The sequence below is a fragment of the Oratosquilla oratoria genome, chromosome 30 (genome assembly GCF_046742065.1).
Source record: "Oratosquilla oratoria isolate Oo_2021 chromosome 30, ASM4674206v1, whole genome shotgun sequence".
In the NCBI taxonomy this organism is placed as follows: domain Eukaryota; kingdom Metazoa; phylum Arthropoda; class Malacostraca; order Stomatopoda; family Squillidae; genus Oratosquilla; species Oratosquilla oratoria.
The window spans coordinates 20,170,493-20,197,992 of NC_134806.1; the positions used below are offsets into that span (position 1 = coordinate 20,170,493).

General features: G+C 42.5%; 1 protein-coding gene across 1 annotated transcript in view; it reads left to right on the forward strand.

Moving 5' to 3' along the window:
• Positions 1-2,353: 2,353 nt before the first annotated feature.
• LOC143041226 (uncharacterized) overlaps positions 2,354-27,500 on the forward strand; it is a 25,797-nt gene continuing 650 nt past the window's right edge. Inside the window, exons 1-7 of the mRNA XM_076213068.1 lie at positions 2,354-2,488; positions 4,531-4,549; positions 4,765-5,048; positions 5,157-8,507; positions 8,728-9,176; positions 9,377-9,480; positions 12,613-12,799. Of these exons, the coding sequence (XP_076069183.1) occupies positions 2,354-2,488; positions 4,531-4,549; positions 4,765-5,048; positions 5,157-8,507; positions 8,728-9,176; positions 9,377-9,480; positions 12,613-12,799 (4,529 nt within the window). The remainder of the gene's footprint in view (positions 2,489-4,530; positions 4,550-4,764; positions 5,049-5,156; positions 8,508-8,727; positions 9,177-9,376; positions 9,481-12,612; positions 12,800-27,500) is intronic.

Genomic DNA, 27,500 nt, shown 5'->3' on the forward strand with positions numbered 1-27,500 from the left:
CTCGTCTAAACATTCCATCAAATCACTAATTCCCTCTCCCTCTCACTGAAGTCCGTATGTCGAAAATATTTTGAACTGTATAAACAGCGCTCTGAAACCTGAAACCTGAAACCTGTTTTCATTAAGCCAGTTTTAGAAACTTAATCGTCCCGGAATCCGTTTCTTTCTCAGTCTTTTTATTTGTATCCCTTCCTGTCTCGCTTATGTATACATTTTTTTTTCGTAGTCTAATATCGTCACAGAAAAATGGATCATTTTGTCAGCCAAAAATAGATATAGCTGCCACCCAAAATCACTACCTTTGCCCAATGTGTTTGGATTGCTGGGGCAAATGGTAGGACTTGGAGAGAAGTACGAGACTCGAACACGCGACTAAGAATATACAAGACCGCTAGCTTCTGTTTACGCCCACAGCACAAAAAATTAATAAATAAATAAATAAATAAAATAAAAAAATAAATAAATAGAAAAATAAAAAATAAAAAGCCATATGACTACATAAACAGGCTTGTCTCGAGCGGAATCTTTTCAAATATGTTAAAAAATCCCAATTCATTCATATCTGATTCAAAGTAAAACCAAAAACTTCTATTAGACCCGTCAGCATCCAGGAAGGCGAAATTTAATCAACAAGATAGAAATACCAAATATAGCATAAAATGGTGTCAGTAAGAATATTGGAAAGAAAATTAGACAAATAATATCGGTGATATGATAGTGATGGTGGTGGTTGTGGCTGTGATGATGATGATGATGATGATGATGATGATGATGATGATGATGATGATGATGATGATGATGATGATGATGATGATGATGATGATGATGATGACGATGATGATGATGATGATGATGATGATGATGATGATGATGATGATGATGATGATGATGATGATGATGATGATGATGATGATGATGATGATGATGATGATGATGATGATGATGATGATGATGATGATGATGATGATGACGACAACGACGATGCCAATAACGACGAAGACAACGACGACGATGACGATGACATTAGCTTAACCGTAGGTTACTAATCACAATTTACCTTATATCAATGGTTTCCCAGATTACATAAAGACGGTGTCCTACTTTTGCCAATCATTTTTAATCAGGTTTCCTGTACTATTAAATATTCCAACTGGCTCACAGAATCATTACCTTTCGTGTAAAAAATTTCAAGTTCAGACATTACTCTAGATACTGCAGCTAAACTGAAAAATGAAAACGTGCAAAATGTTTAGATGCTCCGTCTTAATATAACGTTTATGATATTGTTTTTTAATCGAGACTGCAATGGTTTAAGACAGCTTCCCACTCCCAGTCACTAAAGTTTTGCCTTAGTGTGTATTTGTGTGTCTTGCAATGTGCCTTCGCTTCACAAGCAATGATTTTTACAGACAAAAAAGCCGATGAAGTATGGGTTTCCGGTTTATCTCCCGCTTTGGCTAATCTTAACAAGAAATATTTCTAAATCATGCTGTTACTATCATCAAACCATCTGGTATGCTATGGTACAGGTAATTTGGGGATTTTTTTTTATCAGTGAGAGATAATAGTGGCAGTGTCTCACCGTATCCTGAAGAAATCACTAAAACCCAATGTATCCACTTAATCCTTTCGTTTCAATAACCCATTTTCTATGAAGACGGACCTAGTTTTCTTCTAACCAACTCCGCATTATTTTATTCAGTGGAGACTGGGATTCGTACTAAATATGGTCAAGTCTACCTCAAATAAGTGGAAGGGCGGTGAGCTAAACACAGAGAACAGTTGGAGTTTTATTCACTGACGTTTCGTCCTTACCAGGACATTCTCAATGTACGTGTACTTTGAGAATGTCCTGGTAAGGACGAAACGTCAGTGAATAAAACTCCAACTGTTCTCTGTGTTTAGCTCACCACCCTTCCACTCATTTGTCTTCCATACCTCTACCTCAAATAATTTCTTTCTTATAATAATGCACTTTAAATATTATATTTAGTTGCTGCATCTAAGTGTATAATGACCCAGCTCCATCGACAATACAATGCTCGCCATAGCCCTCCTCAACAAGATTATAACCGATAATTACTCCTAAAGTTCATGTCATTTGTTTCGTTCCACATCGCGAACAAACAAATCTCCATCTTTTTCTTAAAGAGCTAAAAAAAAAAAAAAAAAAAAAAAAAAAAAAATCACCGTTCTTGGCATTTGTGTCAAGCCACAAAAGAATCTTGGTTAAAACGATACGATTCTATCAAGCAAAGCCCTGGGGCTTGGCATTAAGAAACTAACATCACAATCCCGAATTCCCTGAGGAAAACAGTGATAAGCAAAGCCTCAGCAACCGCAATGGCCCATGATGCAGAACAACCTTACACAACCCAACAACAACATAGATGGCGTCATTAGAGCCAATACACAATCAAATTGCCCAATCAAACTCAGTTCGAGTCGGAATAACCCAATCAAATTCAGTGCCGGGGACAGGACCAAAGTCTGTCCTTTCCGTGTTCCACAGATTAGGCTGAATCTATAGCACTGTCTCAGTGTGTGTATGTTTACATATCCATGTGTTGCATATGTACATATGAACACGCACACAAATATACATGCATGTCATAACAAAGTAATGTCGTAGCACATTGGTAACATAATACTAATGACCCACTTTCGGAGAAGAATAAGCGAAAGTAAGAAGATCCGTATATTTCGACCACTAACTGTGATCCTCTTCAGCAGATATGAATTACAGAGTGGAGAACAACAAGTATTTATACAGAAATAGTGAAGTAATCTTACCTCACTACTTCTTTATAAATACTTGTTGTTCTCCACTCGGTAATTCATATCTGCTGAAGAGGATCACAGTTAGTGATCGAAATATACGGATCTTTTTACTTTCGCTTATTTTTTGGGGGGAGAGTATTTTTTATACATCTGGTCTGCCAGTAACTACCTTAACCTCACTCGATGCTGTACCATTTCTATCCATCTGTTTTTATCGGTTCTTCTCCTATCTAAATCTTCTACTATTCCACTGAACCATCTTTCTGATATGTACTCTAGACCTGCTGGCTGAGTGGGTTAGGGCGTCGCGTCGTTACTTGCGGCGAAGGTCGAGGTGAGGCCGGTTCGAACCCTGCCACCAGCGAAGTTGAACCAAGGGCATGGTTCATTCAATTCCACGCTACAAAGCCCTCTGAGAGGGGCACCGTTCTAGCCTCCCGATGGGGGGGACTGTGTGACGTTAAACCATATCATCATCACTTTAGACCTTCCTCACTGGATCACTCCTAGAATGATTCTGCTAGAAATATATTTTTTCTCTCTCTAGCAGCCGTGACACGTGCCTCGCCAATCTTTGTTTTCGTCTTCTAATCACATCCGTCATCTTCTTCTGTCCGATTACTTCTCTTATCTCCATACTGTGTCCTCTTCGTCACTTATTTTCTTCTCTCTCGAATACTAGCCTTGTAATATTCTCATCTTCTTATATATGTATAAATATGTATATATGTATATGTATATATATATATATATATATATATATATATATATATTGTTATGCAAGAGTGCATTTTGTCTATGATAAACTATGTATTATGTAAATTATGTATTGTGTATGTATTATGTACTATGTATGAAACTATGTATTATGTATGAAACCATGTACTATGCAAGTTTATTGTCCGTTCGCCTTCAACGACTACTGTCGTCTGCTAGGTGATACGTTGTTCGAAGGTACGATGAATGTATTCCTTGTATGGTGGTGTAATGTGAATGCTTAAACGCACTAGTACATGAATAATTATATGTAATCGTCATGTACAGTCAGATATAAATTTGTATCTTGTAACAAAGAATGTGGATGCCTTTAGTTTTGCTTTATTGGTGGCCGAAGGTGACGTGGGCGGTCGGCCAGGTGAGTGGGTTTGAGTTGTCTGGAGGGACCGTGGTAGTAAGAACTGGTGAGAATACCCTGTGTCAAGTAAGAGTAAACATTTTTAGTTCCAGTGCAGTTAGGTCTCTAGTGATTTAATTTAACTTTGATTATTATATTCCGTGTGTGTCTATATGGTAATGGTTATACTTGTGCAAAGATCTTTATTTTCTTTAATACTCTTGTTAAAAAGCTGCCGGCTTTGCCATGTTTCAATTCTCATTCGCCGGCAGCATCTTATTCTAAATTGGAATTGTTCTGTCATGCATAAGCTTTCATTTATAATTAAATCTATTTTCTTTTGTTGCTCTTTATTTGAAACAATATAGTGGAATGCTCTTAAGAAACAGTTGACTGGTAATTACACATAACTTAAGGGCCCAAGTCCTCTCTCATAATTCGGACTTTGTTACGCCATATTGGGGCCCTCAATTAGAATACTCGGGGATCATCGTGCCCTGGGAAGTCTTGGCATAACAAAATGGTGGAGATGCGGGGTACCATATAAATTGAAGGTACACCATATAACTGAAGGTAACGCATAGATTGAATGTACCATATAAAGTGAGGGTACTATATTATACCGGGTACTACAGTGTGGTATTATGATTGCACGTATTGTGATTGTGCGGTGATCGTACTATATGTGGGGTACCATATTGTGCAACGAGTGTATTATACAGAACAAGGTATCGTACTATAAAAGTATAAGTACAGCGGTGTATTATCAGTGCGGTATACTTGCAGTGAATAATAATTGTTTACTGTTTCTTGAGTATTTAACCATTGTTTATGAACATTGTATTAATTAGGTTATAATTCCTCACTAGCTGATATGGAGTCTTTTGACATTGCACAATTCATTAAGGGTCCTGGGCTTGCCCTTTTGCAGAACTGTGAAGTACTTAAGGATGACTGGATAGCTTTGGCTAGGTTTTACAAGGTTCAAATTACAGGTAAATCTAACAAGGCTGATATTAAGAAGGCAGTCATTCAAGATTTGATCTCGAAAAAAATTCTGGAGGATAGTGCCAAGGCATTGTGCGATATTGAGCTTCAAGGAGAGACAGAGAGAGATGAGGATAAGGCAGAAATTACTAAGATGGATTTGGAGGTAGAGAAAGAGAGGATAGCTCTAGAGAAATTTAAAGTGGAGAAGGAGTTGGAGTTGGAGAAGGAGAGGATAACACTTGAAAGGCTTAAGGTCGAAACAAACTTGAAGGTTGCAATGATGGAGAAGCAGGGTGTCCAAGGGTTGCTGGAACCTACATTTGATATAAACAGCGTAGTACGCCTTGTCCCTACTTTCCTAGAGGGTGACCCGGAGGAGTTTTTCGAGCAGTTCGAAAGTTTGGCAACCACCCTCTCCTGGCCTAAGCCATATTGGTGTGTGCTGGTGCAAACGGCCTTAGTGGGTAAGGCTCGTTCATCGTATTTATCCTTGTCCTCTGAAGATCAGAGCCAGTATTCGGTAGTGAAGGATACAGTGTTGAAGGCATACTTATGCACTCCAGAATTTTATAGACAAAAGTTTAGAAACTGTTTTAGAGGAAACCACCAGTCATACCTCGAGTATGGTAACAGTGTGAATAGATTATTTAATAGATGGCTATCAGCTAGCGGAATTGAAACTTATGAGGAGTTAAAGGAACTAATTGCACTGGAACAGTATGTTAAGGGTATTCCACCGGACGTTCGAACCTATTTGCTAGAGAAGGAAGTAAGTAGAATTGATCGAGCTGCCACATTGGCGGAAAATTATACATTAACGCATAAATCAAGTAAGCCTCCTTCCCCTCCAGGCATTTCTCAACCTCAAGAGGGAAAGGTACACAAGGGTAAAGGTACCTGGACCCTGGGTAAAAGCAATACAGACGTGTCAAAAATTGGTTGCTTTTACTGTAAAAAATTTGGGCACGTAAGGGCAAGGTGTCCTGAGTTGACTAGAGAGAAACGTGTTGCTAATGTAACTTTGCTTTCTGCAGATGTAAAGGAAAAAGGAGATCTTGATGTGGGAAGAGAACGCAGTCTGTTTAACCCATTTGTATTCCCTGGTACAGTGTCTGTCGAGGAGGATGGGCCCGGAGTGTCTGTAACTGTGTTGCGAGACACTGCTGCATCGCTCAGTATGGTATTACAAAGCGCTGTTCCTGACGTAGAACAGGCGTTGACGGGTGAGCATGTATTGATAAAGGGCGTTGGGGGTACGATGACGGTTCCCCTGTGTAAGTTGTTCCTCCGAACCGAATTATTATCTCGGCCTGTGTTGGTTGGAGTTGGAGAGACTTTACCTGTTGAGGGAGTGAGTTTCTTGCTAGGAAATGATATAGCGGGAAAGTTAATTGTGCCTAATCCCGTGGTGAGTACGACTCCACTGGAATGGGATCCTGCCGAGGGTTTGGAAAGCGAGTGTGGAGATATTTTTCCAGCATGCGCAGTTACTCGCAGCCAGGCAAGGATGAAAACCAGTGAAGAAACTGCTGATATGGATATTAGTAGTTTGTTTAATGTAGACTCTAGTACAGGACCTGCTTTTAAGCCAGATGAACTTGCTGATCGTGATGTGGATTCGCCTAGTCCCGGGGTTCTGCCGTGCAGTCTGTCTAGTGTTAAGGTGAATGAAGCGCAGAGTAATGTAAGTGAACGTGTGGATTTAAGTGTTCTCCCAATGACTCGTAGTAATCTGATATCTGCCCAGAAAGCTGATAGGTCATTAATCCCATTATTTGCAAGGGCCATACAAGAGAAGGACATCTCAAATGAAGCTACATGTTATTATACGCGTGATGATATACTAATGAGAAAATATAGGCCGCCAGATGTTCCTGCAAATGAGAGTTGGTGCGAGTTTCATCAGGTTATCGTTCCGGACGTGTATCGAGAGAAAGTCATCAGTCTTTCACATGACTACATAGGAGGACATCTGGGTGTGCAGAAAACTTTGGATAAGATTATCAAGTACTTCTATTGGCCTGGTATCCATAGACAAGTAGCACAATATTGTAAAACGTGTGAAACATGCCAGTTGATAGGTAAGCCTAACATTGTTATTCCTCCTGCACCGTTGCAACCTATTCCTGTGGTGCCGGAACCTTTTACCCATGTGATAATTGATGTCGTGGGCCCCCTTCCTAAAACCAAAAAGGGGCATCTGTACATGTTAACACTAATGTGCACTACCACCAGGTATCCAGAGGCCATTCCACTGCGTTCCATTACAGCCAGGACTGTGTTGCCAGCCTTGACAAAGTTCTTCACCCTATTCGGAATACCGAAGATTGTGCAGTCCGACAGAGGTACCAATTTTGTATCCAATATCTTCAGGCAAGTAATGTCTCTTCTTGGGATTAAACAGTATGTTGCATCTGCTTATCATGCCCAAAGCCAAGGAGCCTTGGAACGTTTTCATGGAACCTTTAAAACAATGTTAGCAAAGTATGGTCATGAGACTGGAAATGAGTGGGATGTGGGTTTGCCATTCCTTCTATATGCGATCAGATGTGCTAAGCAATCTAGTCTCGGGTTTTCTCCAAGTGAACTATTGTTTGGCAGAGACATAAGAGGACCCATGAAGCTACTCCATGAGAGCTGGATAGACTTGGAGCATGCCGATAACTTGTCTGAGTATGTGTCTAAGTTAAAGGAAAACCTAGATGTGGTACACAGGTTTGCACAATGTAATTTAAAACTAAGTCAAGAAAAGATGAAGGAAAATTATGATAAAGATGCAGTAGAACGTAACTTTGAGGTTGGGGATGAAGTTCTGTTGTTCTTGCCCGTAAGAAAGTGTCCATTACAAGCAAGGTACAAGGGACCTTTCAGAGTTGTAGGTAAACGGGGAGATTTGAACTATGTGATATCCACTCCTGATCACAGGAAAACAAAAAGGTTAGTACATGTGAACTTGATTAAGAAGTACCATAGAAGAGACTCGGGAAGTGCTAAGACAGTGGAGAAAGTAGATGGTACTATAAATAGTTTAGAAGTTGTGGAGATGCAAAGTGAAGACGACCTTGATAAAATCCCAGTAGGTAACAAACTCAAGAATTCTGATGTCCTTGCTAATCTAAATAGTAAGTTGTGTCATTTGTCTGACAGCCAACAGTCAGATGTTTCAGAATTACTGCAAGAGTTTGTGGAAATCTTTGGAGATGTGCCGAGACCAACGACTGAGGCAGTTCATCATATTGAACTAGTGGAAGGTGCCGCCCCGGTAAGAGAAAAGCCCTATAGAATGTCCCCCCATAAGGCAGCCATTCTCCAGAAAGAGGTAACATTTCTTCTTGATAATCACTTAGCAGAGCCAAGTAAGAGTGACTGGGCTGCTCCATGTATTCTTGTGCCAAAAGGAAATGGGGAGTATAGAATGTGTACTGATTACAGAAAACTTAATGCACTTACCAAGGCTGACAACTTCCCTCTTCCTCGCATAGATGACTTAATTGACTCAATCGGCAAGGCCAAAATTATAACTAAATTAGATTTAATGAGTGGCTACTATCAAATGCCACTGTCAGAGGAGGCAAAACGTGTGTCAAGTTTCATAACGCCTAGTGGACTATATCAATACAAAGTAACTTCATTTGGCTTACGGAATGCACCCGCAAAGTTTTCACGTCTAATGTCTAATGTTATTGCAGGCTTGGAAGGTGTGTGTGTGTACATCGATGATCTGTGCGTGTATTCTCAGACGTGGGGGGGAACACTTGAATTCCCTGAGGTCCTTGTTTGAGAGGTTAAGGAAGGCTAGGTTGACTGTCAATCTAATGAAGACTGAGTTTGCTCATGCAAAGGTGACCTTTTTAGGCCATGAGGTGGGTTACGGTACGGTTGCACCTGTGCACGCCAAGGTTGAAGCCATAGAGGCTTTAGCTGCTCCTGCCAACCGTAAAGCAGTCCAGCGTTTCTTAGGTGTAGCAGGTTATTATCGGAGATTCTGCCCTAATTTCAGTAAACTTGCTAAACCACTCACTGACTTAGTAAGTCCTAAAGTAAAATTTAAATGGACATTAGAATGTCAAGAAGCCTTTGATAAGATAAAGTCAATCCTTACTTCCAAACCTGTCTTGCATGGTCCTGATTTCTCCAAAAATTTCACGATTAATGTTGATGCTAGTGATGTTGCTGCAGGAGCTGTGTTAATGCAAGAACATGATGGAATATTGTTTCCTGTATGTTATATGTCTGCGAAATTCAAGAAATACCAAAGACACTACAGCACTATAGAGAAGGAAGCAGCAGCGTTGTTGATGGCTTTGGAAAAATTTGATGTGTATGTTGGAAATAACCCACAAAAAATAACTGTTTATAGTGATCATAACCCTCTTGTCTTTGTGAACAATATGAAAAACAAGAACATGAGGTTGACAAGGTGGTGGTTAGCTTTACAGCCATACAACCTGGAAATAAAACATGTGAGCGGTAAAAATAATGTAATTGCAGACAGTTTATCAAGACCGTACTAAAGTCTTCTGACAATCGTGGTTTCTGTACTGTGGTATTAGGGTCACGACTACTGTATGGTAATCTAAGTGTGGTTGAGGCTGGTTGTTTATTGCCTCGATATCTTGTAATGTACTATGAATTATTGTATAAGTTTATTTTACTATTTTGGAACTTGTAGTTGAAAAATGCACTATTCCGGTTATAAACACTATTGTGTTTAATTTAAAGGTGGGGGTGTTATGCAAGAGTGCATTTTGTCTATGATAAACTATGTATTATGTAAATTATGTATTGTGTATGTATTATGTACTATGTATGAAACTATGTATTATGTATGAAACCATGTACTATGCAAGTTTATTGTCCGTTCGCCTTCAACGACTACTGTCGTCTGCTAGGTGATACGTTGTTCGAAGGTACGATGAATGTATTCCTTGTATGGTGGTGTAATGTGAATGCTTAAACGCACTAGTACATGAATAATTATATGTAATCGTCATGTACAGTCAGATATAAATTTGTATCTTGTAACAAAGAATGTGGATGCCTTTAGTTTTGCTTTATTGGTGGCCGAAGGTGACGTGGGCGGTCGGCCAGGTGAGTGAGTTTGAGTTGTCTGGAGGGACCGTGGTAGTAAGAACTGGTGAGAATACCCTGTGTCAAGTAAGATTAAACATTTTTAGTTCCAGTGCAGTTAGGTCTCTAGTGATTTAATTTAACTTTGATTATTATATTCCGTGTGTGTCTATATGGTAATGGTTATACTTGTGCAAAGATCTTTATTTTCTTTAATACTCTTGTTAAAAAGCTGCCGGCTTTGCCATGTTTCAATTCTCATTCGCCGGCAGCATCTTATTCTAAATTGGAATTGTTCTGTCATGCATAAGCTTTCATTTATAATTAAATCTATTTTCTTTTGTTGCTCTTTATTTGAAACAATATAGTGGAATGCTCTTAAGAAACAGTTGACTGGTAATTACACATAACTTAAGGGCCCAAGTCCTCTCTCATAATTCGGACTTTGTTACGCCATATTGGGGCCCTCAATTAGAATACTCGGGGATCATCGTGCCCTGGGAAGTCTTGGCATAACAATATATATATATATATATATATACATATACATATATATATACATATATATATATATATACATATGCAAAGTAGACCACTTGGGAAAAAAGAAACTAACGAAGCAGAGCGCTTTCGTATATTACATCTTCAGTGCAACAAGTACATAGTGATAGGAATGCATAGAAAATATATACATGATATAAAGGAACAAGGACAGTTTGAATAAGCGTAGCGACCAACTACCCCCTGGAGAGCGGAAGGTCATTGTCAATTATCTTAAGATGGTGGGGCGACATCAGGTCATAGATAATTGACAACGACCTTCCGCTCTCCAGGGGGTAATTGGTCGCTACGCTTATTCAAACTGTCCTTGTTCCTTTGTATCATGTATATATTTTCTATGCATTCCTATCACTATGTACTTGTTGCACTGAAGATGTAATATACGAAAGCGCTCTGCTTCGTTAGTTTCTTTTTTTTTTCAATTGGTCTACTTTGAATAAGTGAACACACATACCCGTGTTCTTATTAGCAATTATGCAAAGTAGACCACTTGGAAAAAGAAACTAACAAAGCAGAGCGCTTTCGTATATTACATCTTCAGTGCAAAAAGACTTTTTGCACTGGATGTAATATACGAAAGCGCTCTGCTTTGTTAGTTTCTTTTTCCGAGTGGTCTACTTTGCATATATATATATATATATATATATATATATATATATATATATATATATACATATATATATACGTTGGTACATTATGACAAGTTGATGAAGGTGGAAAAAGAAGTCACGGGTCTAGTTCCGAGTTACTGAGTTTATTCCTGACCGGTTTCGCTCTATGCTTCTTCAGAGGAAGAAGAAGAAGCATAGAGCGAAACCGGTCAGGAATAAACTCAGTAACTCGGAACTAGACCGTGACTTCTTTTTCCACCTTCATCAACATATATATATACATATATATACGAGGAGAGGTATATGACCTTATCTTCCTCTCTCTACTAGGTAGAATCATCCACCTTTTCTCTCTCTTTTGAATATGTATCCCCACCTTTTATTCCTTTCTGTTCATGTTCCCTCTTGATTTTGTACATAACCCTTCTCACACTCTTGTTCTTTGTAATACGTCTAAGGATGCTATTATACGAAAGTACTTACTGTCTTCAAGTTTCTTTTCTACAGTTGTAAATTTGAATACTTTGTTTCATGGTGATATGAAAGCCCTATATGTATATATATATGTATATGTATATGTATATGTATATGTATATGTATATGTATTTGTGTGTGTGTGTGTGTGTGTGTGTGTGTGTGTTTGTGTGTGTGTGTGTGTGTGTGTGTGTGTGTGTGTGTGTGTGTGTGTGTGCGTGCGCGTGTGCGTGTGTGTGTGTGTGTGTGTGTGTGTGTGTGTGTGTGTGTGTGTGTGTGTGTGTGTGTGTGTGTGTGTGTGTGTGCATATATACATGTATATATAAGGATGTTCATAATTCCATTCAGTACAACAAATTAGATAAGGAATCAGATTAAAGGAGTAACGAAATAGAAGTACATTCCTTTGAAGTAAAGCCAAGTTCAGATGAAAAGGGGAATTATTTTAAAAATGAAAAACGATAAAGAGAAGTCAGAGCAGTCTCGACCATCTGGTAAATAAAGTACTGCAGTTGCCATTCAGCAGGAATCAGTTCTTTGCAAGACACTAAATAGCCTCATACTTTCTTTGATTTTGGATCCGGACAGGCTGAGGTGACGTCATGCTCTGTCTACCACATTGAGCAAAAAAAAAAAAAAAAAAAATAGTGCCTGTCAGTGGTACAAATCGTTTGTTTAAATTTGTCCACTACAATCCTCTTTCTTTATTTCAACATTTTTGCTTTTTGACACTCATCTATCCTAACAATATTAAACGGGTGTTACTCAATAAAATTCGCTTCATAAACAAACAAGTGGAAACAGTTTCACACCGATCGCCAGGTAACCAGCCAGGCATTCGTTCTTTAATGGTCTGACCCGTCGACCCAAACCTTCGAGTTTTTCTTCGGCTGTAATCCTTGAAGGACATGGAGGATTTAGTTCTCCAGTATTTCCTGGTGTTTCTGGAGTTTAGACGCTATATGACACCATCTATTCAGGTCTGAGAGTTTTTCTTGTTCGGTCATGCAGGTCGTATCCGCAAGATTCATGAGCTCCTAGGTCATCTGGGACGTTTTCAGAAATCCTCCTCTGAGGGCGTCGAGCTGCGTCTAGGGGTTCCTCTGCCTTCGTCAGGGAGATTTGTTGTCATGTCCAGCGGGCAAAGATGGCATCAAGACCAACGTTTTAGGATTCAAAGGACTACCACCACGCAGCAGTTTGTCCCTCCTTCGGCCAGATGTTTTTCTTCTGTAATAGATTTAGAAATTACAATTTTGATATTTTTGCTCTTTAGTGCATCCTCTGCCTTCGTCAGGGAGATTTGTTGTCATGTCCAGCGGGCAAAGATGGCATCAAGACCAACCTTTTAGGATTCAAAGGACTACCACCACGCAGCAGTTTGTCCCTTCTTCGGCCAGATGTTTTTCTTATGTAATAAATAGATTTAGAAATTACAATTTTGATATTCTTGCTCTTTAGTGCTTCCTCTGCCTTCGTCAGGGAGATTTGTTGTCATGTCCAGCGGGCAAAGATGGCATCAAGACCAGCCTTTTAGGATTCAAAGGACTACCACCACGCAGCAGTCTGTCCCTCCTTCGGCCAGATGTTTTTCTTCTGTAATAGATTTAGAAATTACAATTTTGATATTCTTGCTCTTTAGTGCTTCCTCTGCCTTCGTCAGGGAGATTTGTTGTCATGTCCAGCGGGCAAAGATGGCATCAAGACCAGCCTTTTAGGATTCAAAGGACTACCACCACGCAGCAGTTTGTCCCTCCTTCGGCCAGATGTTTTTCTTCTGTAATAAATAGATTTAGAAATTAGAGTTTTGATATTCTTGCTCTTTAGTGCTTCCTCTGCCTTCGTCAGGGAGATTTGTTGTCATGTCCAGCGGGCAAAGATGGCATCAAGACCAACGTTTTAGGATTCAAAGGACTACCACCACGCAGCAGTTTGTCCCTCCTTCGGCCAGATGTTTTTCTTCTGTAATAAATAGATTTAGAAATTACAGTTTTGATATTCTTGCTCACGGCACAAGACTTCTACGGGGATGGTCAGCAAAGAAATGCTAACGTACACTAAAGTGAAACAATTGTGACTTTAACAGCCAAGATTTATTTTGACTATTCCTATCCTACCATGTCTACCAATCACGTTTTTAAATACAATCATTATTTTGTTTTAAATCCGACCTCATAATAGAGCGAAATGTCCCCTGTCGGCACAACTTGCAATAGCAATTGATAAAAACAAAGCCTTGTAGCAGTCGAGAGTGTTAAATATGTAAAGTGACAAAACATTTGGTAAGTAAAACAAGTAAAACGGAGAGACGTTCCAACTTTTTAATCTTCCCGATCACTGAGAAGTGTCTTGTTTCTTTGTTTGGAAAGAAAAATTTCTGGAACATTAAGAAAAGAAAAGAAAAAAACAGGAAAAACGGAAGACCACCTGTGTAGATAGGTAAATAAAAAAACATATTTATATCTCGATATATACATATACATATATATATATATATATATATATATATATATACATACATATATATACATATATATATATATATATGTGTGTATATATATATACATATATATATATATATACGTATATATATATATATTTACATATATATCATATATATATATATATATTTGTGTGTGTGTGTGTGTGTGTGTGTGTGTGTGTGTGTGTGTGTGTGTGTGTGTGTGTGTGTGTGTGTGTGTGTGTGTGTGTGTGTGTGTGTGTGTGTGTGTGTGTGTGTGTGTGTGTGTGTGTGTGTGTGTGTGTGTGTGTGTGTGTGTGTGTGTGTGTGTGTGTGTGTGTGTGTGTGTGTGTGTGTGTGTGTGTGTGTGTGTGTGTGTGTGTGTGTGTGTGTGTGTTCACATCAAAATCCTTGTAAAACTACATCACGCTCGGGGTTACGAAAAGAGATTTAAGCTAGTTAGCCAAAAAGAAAAAATGAAAATTTTATGATAATGAGAATCATTTTTAAGTAGCTATTTGTCTTCAATCGTGAAAAAAAATGCAAAGTCTTTGGTCTACGGTCGTGTCATCAAAGTCTCTGAAATATTGAGGACATAAAATTTATATAGTCAGTACTCCACACCCGTAAGGAGTAGTAGGAGAGGGAGAGGGAAGACGAGGAGGAGAAGGGGGATAGGAGGAAGAGAAGGAGAGGGAATGAGAGGAGGAGAGGAGGAGAAGGAAGTAGGAGGAGGAGAAGGGGAGAGGAGGAAGAAAAGGAGAGAGAAGAAAAGGAGGAGAAGGGGATAGGAGGAAGAGAAAGAGAGGGAATGGGAGGAGGAGAAGGAAGTAGGAGGAGGAGAAGGGGAGAGAAGGAAGAAAAGGAGAGGGAAGAAAAGGAGGAGAAGGGGATAGGAAGAAGAGAAGGAGAGGGAAGAAGAGGAGGAGAAGGGAGTAGGAGGAAGAGAAGAAGAGGGAATGAGAGGAGGAGAAGGGAGTAGGAGGAGGAGAAGGAGAGGGAATGAGAAGAGGAGAAGGGGGATAGGAGGAAGAGAAGGAGAGGGAAGAAGAGGAGGAGAACGGGGATAGGAGGAAGGGAAGGAGAGGGAAGAAAAGGAGGAGAAGGGGGATAGGAGGAAGAGAAGGAAAGGGAATAAGAGGAGGAGAAGGGAGTAGGAGGAGGAGAAGGAACACACAAAGGAACACACAAAGGAAGAACAAACAACAGCAGGCCTACTGGCCCTAACGAGGCTGTTTGTGTTAACTAAACTACACTTCAATTAAGGAAACAGGGCAACTAGGTGATAGAAGATGAACTAATACTACTACTATCACTATCCTATCCAATTAGTCCAATTGCGATTAAATGTCTGGTTGTCATATCTTTTATTGCAAAGGATAATATTTCATTTGTGGATTACATTTTATGTATTTATCTAAGCGATTTTTAAATGTTGTTATCGTGTTACTTTCAACGACAGTGGAAGGTAACGAATTCCACACGTTAACAACCCGGTTAAAGAAGAAGTGCTTACTCTCGTTCGTAGAGAATCTTGATTGGTCTAATAAGAAGTAATCTTTGACATTAATGTTGTCAAAGCCTTTGAACATTTTAAAAACCTCAATCAAATCTCCTCGCATTCTTCTTTTTGAGAGGGAGAATAAGTTTAGATTTTTTAGTCTTTCTTCATACGGCAGATTTCTCAGCCTTGGTATTATTTTGGTCATTCTCCGTTGTACTCTTTCTAGTTTGTTAATATCTTTCTGGTAGTATGGGGACCAAAATTGTACACAGTATTCGAGATGGGGACGGACCAAGGAATTATAGAGGTTTAGCAATATTTTTTCTGATTTATTTTCGAAGACTCTTCCGATGAAGCCAACTAATTTGTTTGCTGTTTTAACAACTTCTGAGCAATGTTGACTTGGCTTCAAGTCATTTGATATTAAAACTCCTAGATCTTTTTCTTTAGTTACTGAATCCAATATTTCGCCATTCATTTGGTATTGGATGTGATCATTATTTCCTCCAATGTGCATGACTTTACATTTGTTAACGTTAAATTTCATTTAGAGGGAATGAGAGGAGGAGAAGGGGGTAGGAGGAAGGGAAGGAGAGGAAAGAAGAGGAGGAGAAGAGGGTAGGAGGAAGAGAAGGAGAGGGAATGAGAGGAGGAGAAGGGGGTAGGAAGAGGAGAAGGAGAGGGAAGAAGAGGAGGAGAAGGGGGTAGGAAGAAGAGAAGGAGAAGGGGGTAGGAAGAGGAGAAGGAGAGGGAAGAAGAGGAGGAGAAGGGGGTAGGAAGAAGAGAAGGAGAGGGAAAAAGAGGAGGAGAAGGTGGTAGGAGGAAGAGAAGGAGAGGGAAGAAGAGGAGGAGAAGGGGATAGGAGGAAGAAAGGAGAGGGAATGAGAGGAGGAGAAGGGGGTAGGTAGAAGAGAAGAAGAGGGAGAGGAGGAAAAGGGAGTAGGAGGAAGAGAAGGAGAGGGAATGAGAGGAGGAGATGGGGGTAGGGAGAAGAGAAGAAGAGGGAGAGAAGGAGAGGGAAGAAAAGGAGGAGAAGGGAATAGGAGGAAGAGAAGGAGAGGAAATGAGAGGAGGAGAAGGGGATAGGAGGAAGAGAAGGAGAGGGAATGAGAAGAGGAGAAGGGAGTAGGAAGAAGAGAAGGAGAGGAAAGAAGAGGAGGAGGAGGAAGTAGTAGGAAGAGAAGGAGAGCGAATGAGAAGAGAAGAAGGGGGATAGGAGGAAGAGGAAGAGAGGGAAGAAGAGGAGGAGAACGGAGATAGGAGGAAGGGAAGGAGATGGAAGAAGAGGAGGAGAAGGGGGTAGGAAGAAGAGAAGGAGAGGGAAGAAGAGGAGGAGGAGGGAGTAGGAGGAAGGGAAGGAGAGGGAAGAAGAGGAGGAGGAGGAGGAGAGGAGAAGAACGAGACAGAGGATGAAGAGGAGGATTTTATTTCACGGCCGATGACCAGTGCTTCTAGCCGTAGAGACAGTATTGCGCGCCAGAGTTGGAGCCAGAGGTAAGGCAGAAGGAAGAGGAGGAGGAAGAGGAGGAGGAAGAGGAGGAGGAAGATGAGCTTGGAAGAAGGAAGACGAGGAGGAGGACGAGAATGAGGGCGAGGATAAGGATGAGGAAGAATATAAGGACGAGGAGGAGGAGGAGGAGGAAGATGAGCTTGGGAGAAGGAAGTTGAGGAGGAGACTGAGGGTGAGGACAAGGAGGAGGAGGAGAAAGAGGAGGAGGAAGAGGAAGATGAGCGCGGGAGAAGAAAAATGAGGAAGAGGACGAGACTGAGGGCGATGACAAGGATGAGGAAGAATATAAGGACGAAGAGGAGGAGGAGGAGGAGGAGGAGGAGGAGGAGGAGGAGGACGAGGAGGAGGAGAAGGGAAGTAATAGCAGAAGGAGTACGAGACGGAACAGGAGAAGGCGAAGGCGAAAGAGGAGGAGGAGGAGGAGGAGGAGGAGGAGGAGGAGGAGGAGGAGGAGGAGGAGGGGAGGAGGAGGAGGGGGAGGAGGATACCTCGACAGCTACACATTAAGAAGAGTCAATAAAGATAAGTAATAATATCAAGAAAGCAATGAAAACCAACAAATTGATCAAATTAACGTTTGTTCCCGTATAAGAGGCTCCAGTAATGTACAGAATCCCTGTGAAAAGAGAGAGAGAGAGAGAGAGAGAGAGAGAGAGAGAGAGAGAGAGAGAGGGGCGAGAAAAAGAGAGAGAGAGGGGCGAGAGAAAGAGAGAGAGAGGGGTGAGAGAAAGAGAGAGAGAGAGAGAGAGAGAGAGAGAGAGAGAGAGAGAGAGAGAGAGAGAGAGAGAGAGAGAGAGAGAGAGAGAGAAGAAGGAGAGAGAGAGAGAGAGAGATTCAGAGAGAGAGAGAGAGGACAGATAGATAGAGAGAGAGAGAGAGGACAGATAGAGAGAGAGAGGACAGATAGATAGAGAGAGAGAGAGATAGATAGAGAGAGAGAGAGAGAGAGAGAGAGAGAGAGGGAGAGAAAGAGAGAGAGAGAGAGAGAGAGAGAGAGAGAGAGAGAGAGAGAGAGAGAGAGAGAGAGAGAGAGAGAGAGAGAGAGAGAGGGGGACGAAGAACGCAGTAAAGGAATAAAGAGTGATCGAGAGGAAAGAGAGAGGAGAGTTAGGAAGAGTGATTAAGTGAGATTATAAGAAATCCTTTACTTATATTCGATTATCTATCTGGAAAAGGATTAAAAAGAGGAATAAAGACTGAAACAACGACAGTCAGATTTTACAGTCGACTCAGGTGAAACGGTTCTATGTTTATCTAAATATTCGTCAATCACGTGACAGGGAATAGGAGCGGACAAATGAACCTGGTACAGTGTGTCATGTACCGACACGTGTCACCTCAACACAAACGCGTTCATAATTGGCCACAAATAAAGGTAATGAGGCGTCAGATTACTTTGAAGTAATACCACGTTAAACCACGTTAACGATACCGTATACTGGAGTTCTAACAGTCGGGATGGTATTTGGTGATGTTGTATTTATGTCATGTGTCCATCCACAACTGTATATACTATGTGGTCAAGAAGCATGACATAACGGGAAAGAAGGGAAAGGGGAGTGAGACGGGTTTCAAAGAGGACAAAAAAGAAAAGAAGTCAAAGAGGGGAAGAGGGAAGGCTCAAAGAACACGGAAGAAGAGAAGACGAAAGAAAAAAAAATGGGAAGAAAGAGAAAACGGGAAGGACGAGGGGGAAGTGAGGAAACAAAAGAAAATAAAGAAAATGGAACGATAAGACATGCACATATTTCCATCGAGATGGAGGAGGGGAGATGAAGGAGGAGGAGGAGGAGGAGGAGGAGGAGGGGGGAGGGGAAGATTCAAAGGCTCAGGCGTAATGGGGGCATAGACGAGGGGAAAGAAGGGAAGAGGGGAGGAGGGGAGGGAAGTGGGGAGGAGGGGAGGGATGGAAGGGAGGAGAGGAGGGGAGAGGACAGGAAGTAGAGGACTAGATAGGGAGGTATGGGTAGGTCAGGAATATATGGGGAAAAGTCAAGAAATAAAGGAAGACCAGGAAATGAAAGGAAGAAGAAGGGAGAGAAGGGAAGAAGGAAATAGAGAAAAACGTATATGATGAAGAGAAGAGAGGGAGAGATATAAGAGAGGGAAGAGAAGAGAGGGGAAGGATAGAGAAGAGGAAGGGGGTAAGAAAGAAAGGGAAACATTGTGAAGGAGGCAAAGGAGAAGAAAGGAAGACAGGAGGAGGGGAAGAGGAGGAGAGAGGAGGGGAAGAGAGTAGGAGGTAAGGAGGAGAGGATGGGAGGAGGAGAGGAGGGGAGGGGAGGGGAGGAGAAGAGGAGGGGAGGGGAGGAGAATAGGAAGGGAGGAAAAGACGAGGGGAGGAGGAGAGGAGGGGAGAAGGGGGGAGTGGAGGAAGGGAGGAATGGAGGAAGGGAGGAAGGGAGGAAGGGAGGAAGGGAGGAAGGGAGGAGGGGAGGAATAGAGGAGGGGAGTGGAGGAAGAAAGGAAGGGAGGAAGGGAGGAAGAAAGGAAGGGAAGAAGGGAGGAAGAGAGTGGAAGTAAAAGAAGAGAAGTCAAGAGGAAAGGAGAAGAACGAGTAGAGGAAGGAAAAGGACGGAAAAAGGGGAGGAGAGAGGAGAAGAAAGAGAGTAAAGGAGACGAGCGAAGAGGAGAAGAGAGAAGAAAGAGAGGAAGAGAGACGAGCCAAGCGGAAGAGAGAGGAGAAAAAAGAGAGGAAGGGAGACGAGCGAAGGGGAGAGAGGAGGAACAGGTGAGGGGATGGGGGAAGGGTAATAGAGAGGAGAAGAAAGAGAGGAAGGGACACGAGCAAAGGAGAAGAGAGAGGAGAAGAAAGAGAGTAAGGGAGACGACCGAAGAGGAGAAGAGAGAAGAAAGAGAGGAAGAGAGACGAGTGAAACGAAGAGAGAGAAGAAGAAAGAGAGGAAGGGAGACGGGAGAAGGGGAGAAGAGAGGAGAAGAGAGGAAGGAAGACAAACGAAGAGGAAGAAAGAGAAGAACAAAGAGAGGAGGGTATATGAGCGAATAGGAAGAGAGAAGAGAAGAAAGAGAGGAAGGGAGACGAGTGAAGGAGAAGAGAGAGGAGAAGAAGAGAGTAAGGGATACGAGTGAGGGAGAAGAGAGAGGAGAAGGAAGAGAGTAAGAGGGACCAGCGAAGGGGAAGAGAGAGGAGAAGAAAGCGAGGAAGAGAGACGAGCGAATGGGAAGAGAGAGGAGAAGAGAGGAAGGGAGACGAACGAAGGAGAAGAAAGAGGAGAAGAGAGAAAGGGAGACGAGCGAAATGGAAAAGAGAGGAGAAGAAAGAGAGTAAGAGGGACGAGCGAATGGGAAGAGAGAGGAGAAGAGAGTAAGGGAGACGAGTGAAATGGAAAAGAGAGGAGAAGAAAGAGAGTAAGGGAGACGAGCGAGAAAGGGAAGAGAGAGGAGGAAGAGAGGTGAGGGGGATGGAGGGAAGAGAGGTATGGCAAGCAAAGCCGAAGTTGGCATTTTTCGTGTGTTGGGGGATAAAAATCGAGTTACACGAAGGACAGCGAGAGGTACAGAGGAAGAGAGGAGGTGGAGGAGGAGGAGGAGGAGGAGGAGGAGGAAGAGGGGAACGAGAGAGGAGGAGGAGGAGGAGGAGGAGGGGGAACGAGAGAGGAGGAGGAGGAGGAGGAGGAGGGAGAACGAGAGGGAGGAGGAGGAGGAGGAGGAGGAGGAGGAGGAGGAGGAGGAGGAGGAGGAGGAGGAGGAGGAGGAGGAGGAGGAGGAGGAGGAGGGGGAACGAGAGAGGAGGAGGGGGAGGAGAAGGTAAGAGTTGAGGTAAGGAGAAGAGAGCAGTAGGTGAGGGAAAAGAGGAGCAAAGAGAAGGAGGAGGTAAGGAGGGGGAAGGAGGAGGTAAGGAGGAGGTAAGAGAGGTGAAGGAGGAGGGAAGGAGGAGAGAAGGAGAAGGAGAAGAGGGAAGGGATGGAGGAGGAATGAAAGAGGAAGGCGGAGACGAGGAGGAGGAGAAACATGAGGAGGTGGAGGAGGAGGAGAAGGAGGAGGAGGAGGAGGAGAAACATGAGGAAGAGAAGGAGGAGGAGAAGAAGGAAGAAGTGGAAGGAGAAGGGGAATGGAGAGAGAAAGGGGTATGGGATGGGGGGAGGAAGGCGAAGAGGAGGAAGAGAAATTGGAAAGGGAAGAGGAGAAAGTAGAATGGAAGGAGGGGAATGGAAGGAGGGGAATGAAAGGAGGGGAATGGAAGGAGGGAAAATGTAAGGAGGGGAATGGAAGGAGGGGAATGGAAGGAGGGAGAATGGAAGGAGGGGAATGGAAGGAGGGAGAATGGAAGGAGGGGAATGGAAGGAGGGAGAATGTAAGGAGGAGAATGGAAGGAGGGGAATGGAAGGAGGGAAATGGAAGGAGGGGAATGGAAGGAGGGGAATGGAAGGAGGAGAATGGAAGGAGGGAGAATGTAAGGAAGGGAATGGAAGGAGGGGAATGGAAGGAGAGGAAAGATGAAGAGAGAGAGGAAGTTGGGGAGAAGGAATTAAGGAGTTGGAAGGAGGGAAAGAGAAGGAGAGGAAGAGAACAAAGGAAAAGGAAGAGGTAGAAACAAAGAGAGAGAATGGGAAAAAAAGAGCGGAGACGAATGAGAGCTAAAAGAGAGAAAAAGAAACGAGGAAGGACAAAGAGGAAGATGGAGGAAGCCAAGAGAGAGAGGAAGAGAGATTTGTGGAACAAATGAAGATGGAAAAAGAGAAAGTGGAAGGGGAAGAGGAGGAATGGTGAAGGACGAAAGGAAAGGGGAAGGAGACACGAGGGGGAAGAAAGGCAAGAACGAGAGAGAGGGACAAGAGAGAGAGGGAGAAAGAGAGAAAGAGAGAAAGAGAGAAAGAGAGAAAGAGAGAAAGAGAGAAAGAGAGAAAGAGAGAAAGAGAGAAAGAGAGAAAGATAGAGAGATAGATGGAAAAAGAAAAAAGAGAAAGAGAGAAAGAGAGAAAGAAAATCTTATGAAGGGTGTGAGAGGAGGAGGAAGTAATAAGAAGACAGGAAGAAAAGAAGGGAGAGAGGAGAAGATGGGAAGAGAGGTGGAAGAAAAAGAGGACAGGGAGAGAGAATGAAAGAGAGGAAATGGGAGGAACGAAGAGTAGAAGGAAAAGGATGGAAGATAGGGGAAGAGAGAGAGAGAGGATGATAACAAGAGAGAGAGAGAGAGGAGAAGAAAGGAAGGGAGAGAAAGTAGAAGAATGAGAGGTAGAGAAGGTGAAAGGGGAGATAGAGAGATATAGGATGAAAACAAGTGAGAGAGAAGAAGAGAAGAAGAAAGGAAGGGAGAGAAAGTAGGAGAAAGAGAGGTAGAGAGGGTGAGAGAGGAGAGAGAGAGAGAGAAGGAGAGAAGAGGAAAGGAAGGGGAAGAAAGTAGGAGAAAGAGAGGTAGAGAGGGTCAGAGAGAAAGAGAGGTAGAGAGTGTCAGAGAGGAGAGAGAGAACGAGAAAAGAAGAAAGGAAGAGAGAGAAAGTAGGAGAAAGAGAGGTAGAGAGGGTTAGAGAGGAGAGAGGAAGAGAAGGAGAGAAAGGAAGGGAGAGAAAGTAGGAGAAAGAGAGTTAGAGAGGGTGAGAGAGGAGAGAGAGAGAGAGAAGGAGAGAAGAAGAAAGGAAGGGAGAGAAAGTAGGAGAAAGAGAGTTAGAGAGGGTGGGAGAGGAAAGGAGAGAGAAGGAGAGAAGAAAGGAAGGGAAAGAAAGTAGGAGAAAGAGAGGTAGAGAGGGTGACATGAGAGAGAGAGAGAGAGAGAGAGAGGATGGAGGAAAGAAGAGAGAGAGGAGAGAGAGAGAGGAGGGAGAGAGGAAAGTAGGAGAGAGAGAGAGAGAGACAGAGGAATGAGAGGAGAGAGAGAGAGAGAGAGAGAGAGAGAGAGAGAGAGGAAGAGAGAGGAGAGGAAGCAGGAGAGAGAGAGAGAGAGAGAGAGTGAGAGAGAGAGAGAGAGAGAGAGAGAGAGAAGGAGAGAAGAAGAAAGGAAGGGAAAAAAAGTAGGAGAAAGAGAGGTAGAGAGGGTGAAAGAGAGAAGAGAGAGAGAAAAGGGGAGAAGAAGAAAGGAAGGGAAAGAAAGTAGGAGAAAGAGAGGTAGAGGGGGTGAGAGAGAGAGAAGAAGAGAAGAAGAAAGGAAGAGAAAGTAGGAGAAAGAGAGTCAGAGAAGGTGAGAGGGGAGAGAGAATGAGAGAAAGAGAGAAGAAGAAAGGAAGGGAAAGAAAGTAGGATAAAGAGAGGTAGAGAGGGTGAGAGAGGAGAGAGAGAGAGAAGGAGAAAAGAAGAAAGAAAGGGAGAGAAAGTAGGAGAAAGAGAGTTAGAGAGGGTGAGAGAGGAGAGAGAGAGAAGGAGAGAAGAAGAAAGGAGGGAAGGAACGTAGGAGAAAGAGAGTTACAGAGGGTGAGAGAGGAGAGAGAGAGAGAAGGAGAGAAGAAGAAAGGAAGGTAAAAAAAGTAGGAGAAAGAGAGGTAGAGAGGGTGAGAGAGGAGAGAGAGGAGAGAGGAGAGAGGAGGAGAAGAGGATAGAGAGAGAGAAGAGGAAGAAGAGGAGGTAGGAAGGGAGAAGGAGAGGAAGAGAAATGAGAGAGAGAGAGAGAGGAGAGCGAAAGGAGAGAAAGAGAGGAGAGGGGAAAGATAGAGGAGAGAGAGGAGAAGAGAAAGAGAGAGGGAGAGAGAGAGAGAGAGAGAGAGAGAGAGAGAGAGAGAGAGAGAGAGAGAGGAGAGAGAGGAGAGAGAGAGAGAGGGAGAGAGGAGAGAGAGAGAGAGAGAGAGAGAGAGAGAGAGAAAGAGAGAAAGAGAGGGAGGAAGAGTGATTGAAAGAGGTGATTTGTCACTGTGGTTATGACGACAACCTACCCCAATACATAAAACATTAGCCACAATAAACCAGGAAGACTGTGAAGGAGTAGGACAAGGAAGAGCAGGAGGAGGACAAGGAAGAAGTGAAGGAAGAAGAGAAAAAAAGAGGAGGAATGGAATGAAGAAGATGATAAAGAAGAGTAGGGAAATGGGTGAAAAAGAGGACGAAAAAGAAAATAAGGACGAGAAGCACAAGGAGGGAAAAAGAGAAAAATCAGGAGGGAGAGTGAAGGAAGAAAAAGGAGAGAAGAGAGGAAGGAGGGGAGGAGGAAGGGAGGATGACTTTGGAAGAAGAAGGAAAGGATAAGGAGAGGAGAAGATGGAAGAGAGGACAGAAGGAGGAAGATGGAGGAAGGGAGTAGGAGAGGACAGAAGAGTGGGAAAAGAGGAGAAGGAGAGGAGGAAGAAAGGAGGAGGTGAGAAAGAAGAGGATAAAGGGAGGAGTAGAGGAAGATGGAAAGGATGAGGACTGGAGGAGGAGGGAATGAAGAAAAAAGGAAGGAAGAGGAGAGAGAGAGGACAGGAGGAGGAAAAGGAGGAAGGAGGAAAGGCAGAGGAGAAGGGGCAACGTAGGAGAGGAAGAGGACGGAAGAAGAAGAAAGTGAAGAAGAAAGGGAGGAGAGGAGAGAAGATAAGGAGAAAGAAAAGAGGACTGGAGAGGTAGAGTTGGATGACGGGTGGAAGAAGAGAAGGAGGAGGAGGAGGAGGAAGAGGAGGAGGAAGGAAGAGAAGGAGGAGTAGGATAGAAGAAGGAAGGATGAAGAGGCAATAGGAAGAGATAGAAAGAATGGGGAAAGGAGAAGGTGAGGATAAAGATGAAAAGAGGAAGAGGGGATAAGGAAGGGAAGATAAAAAGATTAGGAAGAGGAGGGAAGGAGGATAAAGAGAGAAAGGAGAGATGAGCAGGAGGAGGGAAGAAGAAGTGGGCAATGAAAGAGGGTAAGGAAGGAGGGGAGGAGGAGAGGAGGAGAGGAGGAGAAGAGAGTAGGAGAGGAGAGGAGGGTAAGGTTAGAAGGGAGGAGGGGGAGGAGAGGAGAGGAGGGTAAGGTTAGGAGGAAAGAGGAGGGAGGGGAGGAGGAGAGGAGAGGAGGGTAAGGTTAGGAGGGAGGAGGGGAGGAGGGGAGAAGATGAGGGTAAGGTTAGGAGGGAGGAGGGAAGAGGGGAGGAGGAAGAGAAAAGTAGGAAGGAAGGAGGAGTGGAAGAGGATTAGTGAAGGAGGAGAGAAGACGGTGGAAAGAGGACGGGAAAATAAAAGAAAGATTAAATGGAAAAGGAAAAGGAGGAAGGAGGAGGAAGGAAATGGAGAAGGATTAGGGAAGGAGAATATAGGAGATGGAGAGAGTAGAAAAAGGTAGAATGAGGAGAAAGAGGAGAACGAGGATGAAGAAGAGAAAGAAGATAAGGAGGAGGAAGATGAGAAACAGGAGAAGGGGACTGAAGAAGAGGAGGAGAATAGCGAGGAGGAAGAGGAGGAGGAAGAGGAGAAGGAGGAGAAGAGGAGAATAGCAAGGAGGAGGAGGAGGAGGAGGAGGAGGAGGAGGAGGAGAAGAAGGAGGAGAAGGAGGAGAAGGAGGAGGAGAAGGAGGAGGAGGAGGAGGAGGAGGAGGAGGAGGAGGAGGAGGAGGAGGAAGAGTGCAAGAAATGGACGAATGAATGAGTGATGACCTACTTCGGTGTGATCCTCTTCGAGAGGGAAGAGTCTCAATAAGACCACTGAAGCAAGAGCAGGAAACCTCGTGAAGGATAACCGTCGGACCGAGACGACCCCCCCCCCCCCAAAAAAAAAATGACAGAGTGAACTCCGTCTGTCTGCCTGTCTGTCTGTCTCCCTTTCTCTCTATCTATCTATATGTCTGTCTGTCTATCTATTTTTCTCTATTTCTCTTTTTTTATCTATCTTTCTGGCTGTCTGTGTGTCTGTCTGTGTGTCTGTCTGTGTGTCTGTCTCTCTCTCTCTCTCTCTCTCTCTCTCTCTCTCTCTCTCTCTCTCTCTCTCTCTCTCTCTCTCTCTCTCTCTCTCTCTCTCTCTCATCTGTCATCTCGATAAAACTAACTCATGATATTACCAGTGCAAATAATTGCTGATGTCATTGATAGGAATTCATGACATCATCAATATAATTCGTGATATCACCAAAGAGAATAGTTCATTATGTCAATGGGAATAGCTCAAATAATATGAACCCATGATATCAATAATAAGGACAACACAGGATGATATCAACAAAATACAGTAACTAGTGACGTCAAGGAGAATGATGGCTGATATCAATATGAGTGACCTGTGAAATCATAAACAAGAGCGACCCTTGACGTCACCAACAAGAATAAGTCGTGACGTCACCAACAAGAATAAGTCGTGATGTCACAAACAAAAACAATTCGTAAAATCACCAACGAGAATGACTTGTAACTCATACGAGTATATACATTAATAAAAGAATTCCTGTTGATATCGATCTAAATCGGACCGTAAACCTAAAATCCCTCAAGGCCCCTGATTGGCTGTTTGAGTGGTGACGTCACGACAACGGAGACGACTGATAGGACGAGAGCGGGGACATCACGGTAACGGAGACGACTGATTGGCCGAAGACGCCTGCGAACGGAGCGAGGTCGCCTGAAGGGCCGAGCCCCGACGTAGCGGGGTCGGGCGCAGCCCGTTGCTCGTAAAATAAACATGAATGACTCATGACGTCATTAATAAGTGATTCATAATGTCAAGACCAATTCGTGGCGTCATCAAGAAAGAAGTGTAACGTCATCGATAGTTATACCACGTGACACTAGTAAGAATGACTTATATCGTCATTGATAATAATGCGTGACGTTACTGATATAGATAACTCATGACGTCATCAGTGAGAAAATCTATCGTTATTAAAAAGAACAATTCATAAAATAGATTCAGGTAATTCATGACTTTCATAAGTACGAGTGACTTGTAGTATCAATAATCCATTGCATCATTAGCATAAATAAATTATATCATCCCTAATAGTTTCATGAAACCATCAATATAATTCATGACTATATGGAAAAAATACCGTAAGAAAATAATTATGCCATCAATCTTTACGTTATCAACATAAATAACTCTGCATCATTAATAGAAATAGCATTACACCATTAATGAAAATATATTGTTGTCATCATGAAGACAATGTTGTGTCATTAATGAGAATAACCTTTACGTCATAAACGAGGTCATTTCATTACGTCATCAATACGTGAGCGAACAAAGCAATCTATGACATCCTCAATACAAATGCCTCAGGCCACTGTCAATAGAAGCTACTTGATCGAGATTATCGTTTTGCTGACTATAAATTCTTGAACTTGACGAGTTCGAAACTAAACCCGTACAAGGTTATAGTTACTATAATTATATTTGTTCTTGCGTCTCCAACAGAACCATTCACCTTTTAGCAAAAAAAAACAAAACAAAAAAAAAAAAAAAAAAAAAAAAAAAAAAAAAAAAAAAAAAAAAAAAACAAAAAAAAAAAAAAAAAAAAAAAAAAAACAAAAAAAAAAACGGGGACACCTTTGACAAAATGTAATACTATTACCTTCATCTGTGTTTCATAGTTCTTTTCCTTT